The sequence below is a fragment of the Montipora capricornis genome, chromosome 9 (genome assembly GCF_036669925.1).
Source record: "Montipora capricornis isolate CH-2021 chromosome 9, ASM3666992v2, whole genome shotgun sequence".
Classification (NCBI taxonomy): domain Eukaryota; kingdom Metazoa; phylum Cnidaria; class Anthozoa; order Scleractinia; family Acroporidae; genus Montipora; species Montipora capricornis.
In genome coordinates, this window is record NC_090891.1 from 34,300,358 (window position 1) to 34,307,857 (window position 7,500).

The 7,500-nt window shown below is 39.7% G+C and overlaps 1 protein-coding gene across 2 annotated transcripts in view; it reads left to right on the forward strand.

Annotated features, from left to right (window-relative positions):
* The window catches only part of LOC138016492 (uncharacterized), a 25,189-nt gene that overhangs the window by 9,472 nt on the left and 8,217 nt on the right, over positions 1 to 7,500 (forward strand). For both annotated transcript variants that reach the window (XR_011125819.1, XM_068863637.1), the window contains exon 3: positions 2,488 to 2,799. Coding sequence is in view for 1 of the 2 variants with exons in the window: in XM_068863637.1 (XP_068719738.1) it covers positions 2,488 to 2,799 (312 nt within the window). In the remaining variant the exon portion in view is untranslated. The remainder of the gene's footprint in view (positions 1 to 2,487; positions 2,800 to 7,500) is intronic.

Below are 7,500 nucleotides of genomic sequence, written 5' to 3' on the forward strand. Positions count from 1 at the left end.
CGACTGACACCACATCCGGGAAAAAGTGAAGTTATGTTACTTTGCAAGAAAGACATCATAGGACCTCTACCCCCGACGCTCCTAGGAAACGCAGTCTTGCGTTACGTCACAAAAACCCGTCTGTTAGGAATGACTGTAGGTAATAGACTTACCTGGGTACCACATGTGTTGGACTTAAAGAAAAACTTTGCGGACAAACTGGAACTATTAAAATGTTCCAGGTTTTTGCCCAAAGATGTCTTACTGGAATTCTATTTTAGTGTCATTTTATCATCTATTATGTATGGCCTTGTTTTGTGGGGTGCGTACTGTAATTCAGATGTTATCAGCTCAATTGAGAGACCCCATTGTATGGCTGCTAGGATTATTTTTCATTTACCTAAAGATATGGCATCTCGTCGAGTATTAAACTTTGCAAATTGGACCACAATCGGGCTACATTACAAATGAATGAAGGGGGTAGTTTCTAAAGAAACTGTGGTGCTGCGTCGGTGGGGAAGTAGTATACAAATTTTTTTGGGTTTTATCAACGGAGTTGGTAATGTAAAGTGGCCACCGTACAGAGATTCTAAAAGCTGACGTTTCGAGCGTTAGCCCTTCGTCAGAGCGAATCGAGGAATTATGGGTTACATTACAAAGTGGAGAATTTTAAACTATTTTATAAGGCAAATAATAACATTCTTCCAGACTGCCTTTCTAACAACATCTTCAGAAAGAGAGAGTTCTTGTAAACTCATTTCGTGGGCAAAATGTAGCTTCGATCCCGAGATACAATGGAAGATTAGTTAACCTAAATCTTTATTGCAAGTATGACATAGAACTTATCCTACCACACAGGAACGGTACTAGTTCTCGTTAACAGGTCCCAACTGTTTGGCGTTGCCTTAGAACAGGATTATAACTGAGGTCATTTATAAAAGTGACCTTCAGAAATTCAGCTGATCAATCATAGGTGACTCAAACTCCAAGCCCTCTCCTTCAGCGAAAAGGGTGTCCTTTTGAAGCATGTTCGACTTTCCTTCCACTTGGTTGGATGCAGACGATTTTCCTGGGGTCAGATAATGATATCCTTTCAAGAGGGTTAACCTAACCCTAACCATTGAAGGAGGTACCATTTCTGACGCTGTTGCGTCGTCAGCGATTATACGTACATACGTAATTAATTGCCACTCCCATAGGGGCTTTTCAGGGCCAATGAAACAGAATCACGGCAGAAAAGAACATTCAACAACAACTGTTAAGATCTCAAGGCAAGCGCCCTAACCACTGGGCCGCAGTGCCTCTTGATTATCGAGATCATTCATTATAATGAGAACAATCAGGGACTGAGGTGAGCCCCTTAAATAGATAGTTTTCTGCCTGTTCTTCAAAACGTTTTTTTACTGATATACAGTTGATGATGTGGGGTTTAACTGTGTAGCAGAGAAGTTTGGAGCCTATTATATGATCATCAACCAAATCAAAGGCTTTCTTGAACTCCTATAAGGGAGATCTCACCGTAGCACTAGTGCCATCTGTCGCACGAAACCAATGATGGCACTTTGAGACCAACGCGAACGCTTTTCAATGACAACCTGAACCTTTGATAGGGTAGCGAAATGTGCCTCAGGTCCTTGCGGAGGTTGCAAACGACGGGCATCTGGACATGGGGAAGCCTCATCTATGCGCGAGGGAAAAAGTAGGTGCTTAGTTTATCTAGCCACAATACATTACCAAGTTTAGTATAAAAAAGAAATTATCACGTGGCAAGAGAGCCCAGAAGAAACCATGGGGCTTACAGGACCTGGGTCCCCTCGTTACATAAAAGAATACAAATCAGAAAGAGCTTACATGGATTGATGGACTAACGAGACTGCTTAATTAAATTACTATTACGCATAACACGATATTTTTCTTATTTTACACTAGTAACAAGAACAAGAAGGGAAGACATCAGAATCTGATTAATAACATGACAAGAGATACGTTTTAATCTAAGACTGAAAAGAATATAATGAATGAGCCTTTCGAATGTCAGAGCATAACTTATTGAAAAAGACTGGGCCTTGGTAAATTATGGAAAATTTCCTTATATTAGTACGGCAAAATGGGATATAGAATCGGTTAGAACCACGAGTATTATAGTTATGAACCTGATTCGTACGTTAAAAAAAATCGCTAAAAGAGGGAGGAAGTAAGTTATTGTTATAAGAATACATAAGTTTACCTAGGAGCAAAGAATAAATATCTACGAATTTAAGGAACTTTAAATCTCTAAATAATGGATCATTACTAATGAATCGTAACTATAACAAACTGCGAGAAAATCAGAACAAAATTCGAGGATAAAAAGTCTTTGAATATCTTTTTGTGTGAGACTTAAAATTATATTCAATTTGTTTTGTAAACAATCACCACCCTTCTTAAACACTACGTGGGTAGTTATAATGTTGAAGCTTCGTTTTTCGTGTATTCAGCCTGTTTGGTCCCTTTTATCTTGTTTCACAGGAGTGTTCTCCATTTTTAACACAAGCATCTACAGCGATGAAACAATGTTCTCAACTCCAACCCTACAACCAGACCTCGAGACCAATCGTTCCGAAAACTCAGGTGTCATTGTTGCAGCGGTCACGGTTAGCGTTGCTTTACTGTTATTAGTAGCATTCGTTCTCTACTTCGTGATGAAACAGCGGAAAAAACGAAAAAAGAAACCCACCTATCCAAGATACGTGCCAGGACTGGAGGACCTTATTGAGATGCAAACACAGTCTCTTAGTGGGGGGATTGAATCAAGAGGAAACAGAGATCTTTTAGAACTCGGTGAGAACGCATGTTGGTATAATATGCAAACCAATTTCTCCAGCTTAAGTTTGGTTAAGTAAATTTAGTGGTATACCAAGTGGTAGCAAATTGATAAAGACGCTATGCCGCCAGTGATGACACCATTTTTATCCACACATATGTGATATCATTTTTGACCAATCAGCTTGCAGTATTTTCGCGAGCTGGCACGCACTCTTGGCTGCTTGTAATTTTGATTTTCCGTCGTTTGTTGGTCTTTTGGGAGTTTTTGCGTTGGTTTTTCCGCGAGTCGAAGTCCAGTTTTTTCTAAAACGGAGGAAAGCAGGGTTGTCGAGATCACAGGTGAGGAACTTATCGAATTCGTAGAAGAACAAGAAACGTGAAAGTACATTTGAAAGCAGTAGTAGGAAATGGAAGCGTTTACGGGTATTTGAAAGCAGCGATGAAACTGAGTCATGCGTAAGCTTAATAAAACGGTATGTTACTTGTTACTGTTTGCCAAAGTTCTAACCCTATTTATTCCTTTAGTTTATAGACTTTATAGACCGAATTCATAAATGGCGGCCAAGAAATTAGTCTTTTATCTTTGTGCTAATCATCCTCACTAGCCTTACTTTGGAGCAAAAATTATTTTGAATTTTGTTCTCACTAACGAGGCTAGCTAGTGAGGATGACTAGCATAAAGACAAGAGAATGATTACTTAGCTGCCAGTTATGAATACGGTCTATACCAGGGACCTACCTGTTCATACATTTTCAATTTACATAGATTTTATTTCTGGACTTTTTTCCTGAGACTTTCTTTGTATAGAAATAACTCGATCTTGTTTGAATTACTATTGATACAAATAAACAACTGACTGTTCGCACGATAAAATCAGTAAATTTTATCGTACATACATATATACATACATACATGCATGCATGCATGCATACATACATACATACATACATACATACATACATACATACATACATACATACATACATACATACATACATACATAATATACTATTTGTTAAGGCAGGTCAGTTTGCGGCAACGTGAAGGCTGGTGTGGACCTGCCAACAACTTAATTAAAATCTATATTTATAAAACCTTAAATGAAAATAATAAAAACTTCTAAAATTTAAAAACTAAAAATACAAAAAATCTGATTGTTTTGATGTTATCAGACAGGCCTCTTTTTCGAATTTAATTTGGTCCAGTATCTTTGAGGCCTGTCGAAGTTTTTGTTTAAAAAGTTGATAGGAGGAAGCGTCCTTGATGGCTTCAGGAATTAAATTCCAAACAATGGGCCCTCTATACCTTACACTATTTCTGCCAATGTTGCTATTGTACCGTACATGCGAGAAGTGATTAATACGCCTTAAATTATAATTAGTATGAGTATTGCGTGTTTCGAAAAGGGCTTTAAATTGATCAGGTAAACTATTATGATAGACCTGGTACATTATAGAAGCGAGCGTACGCTTATAAATAATTATAGACTAGTGGTTTCCATTTTACAAGGTCAAGAACGTCACTGTCAGGAGTTTCGGCAGGGAGTTTGTGGACTAGTTTGGCTGCTTTCAGGTGCAAATGGTCCAAAGTATAAAATGTAGATGGTGAGCAAGATCCCCAAATAGCGATGCAGTAAGTGATGCTTGGTACAATCCCTTTGAAATATATTTCTTCCAAGACACTTGAGAGAAGGGCTTTAAACTTCAGGAATTTTAGCTTTCCTCCAAACTTAGTGTGCAGTGCTTTAACTTGGGGTTTCCAGTTCAGTTTATAGTCGATTTCAACCCCTAAGCAGGTGGATTTCGTGGTGAAGTGAATGTGAGAATTTCCGAACGTAAGAGGTCTTAATGGACCAACAAAAGCATGGCTGGAAATCAGCATAGCCTCAGTCTTTCCAGTGTGAACAGTCAGATGATTCTTACAGCACCATACTCTCTGAAGTCGTTTAAAATGTGGTTTAACGCATTAATAGTTTCTTCGACCTCTTTCCCAATGTAGTAGATAGTAGTGTCATCTGCAAACATCTGGATACATCCGATTTCGGACGAATTTGGTAGGTCATTGACATATATTGCAAAGAATCTGGGTCCCAGTAGAGAACCTTGGGGAACACCAATGGCGATTTGTCGTAGCTTTGATCTTGCGCCGTTGACATTGACATATTGGGATCTTTCATGAAGGTAGCTTGCAATCTAGCCGTGGAATACACCAGAGACTCCTAAGTCTGACAATTTGGATTTAAGGATAACATGATCGACAGTGTCAAATGCCTTCTTAAAGTCGACAAAAAGAACACCAACTTTATAGCCATCATCAATTGCTCTTTTCCATGTTTCAGTTAAGTACAAAAGTAGTGATTCAGAGGAGACACCTTTCTTGAAGCCCCACTGATTTGGGTGTATAAGGTCATTAGTTCCAAGGTGAGAATCTAAGGAATCACAGACATTGTCCTCCAAAATTGTGCTTTTCAAATTGAGCATTGTCAACGGTCGGTAGTTGGCACAGTCTGATTTAATCCCTTTCTTGTGTACCGGGACGACCTCTCCAGTCTTCCAGATACTGGGGAAAATGCGACATTGAATACTATTTTTAAAGATGTTGAAGAGACTTTCAAAAAGTGACTCAGCAGCCGTGGCCATATCGCGCGACGTTATTTTGTCAGGACCACCTGTTTTCTGTTTAATGTGAGTTAATTTCAGCTTAATTTGTTCTTCGGAGAAGGCTACCTGATCCAGAACAGCAGTTCCAGGGTTAACAGATGCCAATGGCTGGTTAAGTGATGCACTAGAATCATGATGAAACTTTTCAGCAAGCTTTGTTCCAATATTTGCAAAGTAATTATTCATTTCCTCAGCCTTGTTGTAGTCATTTGTCAAGATATTCCCATCGCTATCTTGTACTGGAGGTATTGGCTTTCTCGCGTTCTTTCCCTGAGCTTTCCTTACAATTCGCCAAAAATTTTTACTGTTCTCAGTTTCTGCAAATTGCTCTCTCCAATAACTGATTTCCGCATTACGTATCAGTCTCTTAACTCGATTTCGAGCAGCTTTATACAGGCTCCAAGTATGAGCATCTTTTGTTGACCTTGTAGAGTTTCAGAAGACGATAACTTTTGTTTTGTTCTTTCTTTATTTCGTTGGTTATCCATGGGAGTTGATTTTTCCTCTTTCTCACTTGTCTGGTTGGGATGTGGTCAGATAACATTCTCTGATAAAGATGTTGCCATGTCCAGACCTGATCATCAATATCGTCGAAAATCTCGCATACACTCCAGGGAGCGCTTTCGATGTCGTTTCTAAATTTCAGCTGGTTGAAAGTTCTGTAATTATGTATGGTCTTAATCATCAGGGGGCACTTTTCCTTTCTCATTCGCAAATTTGCGTACACAAAACTGTGGTCAGATATTCCCAAGTGGGACACACCAGCCGAAGTGATTTTCTCTGGATGGCTAACAATTATCAAATCGATTAATGTTTGTGCTACGTCAGAAATTCTAGTCGGTTCTTTTATGAGTTTACGGTTAGCCCTAACCCTAACCCTAACCTTTATCTTTTTTGCCGGCTTGGTCTCCTTTATGGCAAGAATGTCAAGACTAGTTTTAACTAGTAACATACGAATCTCCGATAGCTTTCCCTTCAGACCGTTAACGTTGACCAAGTTTTAAACCTGGATGCTCGTAAAGATTGTGATTGATGGCAGTAAATCATCGATTGATCGATTCCAGTTAGGGTTTGAGTCGCCTGGAAGAATAGTTGTTTCATTCTCGTTCGTTGATAGATCCGAACAGACGTTACAAAACCACTGAAGATCAAGATTATCAGCATACGATCTGTAACTTTCTAGTTGCATGTCCACACATTGTCGTCTTACGTGAAACCATCCATTACACAAGTCACAGCAGATTCCACGTTGTTTGCTTTTGACTGGCTTCTTACAAATCCCACACGGATCCAAGGTATTACGAGGGCCAGGATTTGGGCAAATATCTCCACTCAAGAGTAAAAGAGACAGGGACAGCCATGTGTTCGATTTCCTTTCAGGAGTAATCATAGGCAGCCCAAGCTCGCGTCACTACAGACAGCCGTTGAGAATTTAAACGCATTATAAGACTTTGTATGGGAAATAAAATACAGTCGATCATATGAAGCCTAAAAAATGCTCAATTTAACGTTCAATCAATAAAATGAATCAAAATGACTCACCTCTGGGGTATTCTTGTGCCTTTTGGAGCTTATTTTACAGTTTCGGGAAGTCTGTGTTTTCAATGTTCTAAGACGAAGTCAAGGCTGCACACTAAGATTCCGACCGTTGTCAGCTCAGAGGCGGTTTGCGACTCGAAAATCCATCCCAGCCAAGATTTTTTCACGCAAAGCTAAAGCCACATCATTTGCGAACCCCCGTGAATGTTTCGTCGTCAAAAATCCCCACGCACCTGGCTGGAAATGAGCATTTTCTGCTTCAGATTCCACGATAGGTGATGAATTTAACAGCAACTGATCACCGATGAGGACACGGAGCTTGGGTCCGAGGTCAAGTTAACTCCACCCGATGAGGATACAGTCATTTCATGTACAACACTTACCCCATCCCCACAGCGGCACTCGTAACCATGGAACTGTTCGAGTCGCAAACCGCCTCTGAGCTGACAACGGTCGGAATCGTAGTGTGCAGCCTTGACTTCGTCTTAGATCATTGAAAACACGGACTTCCCGAAA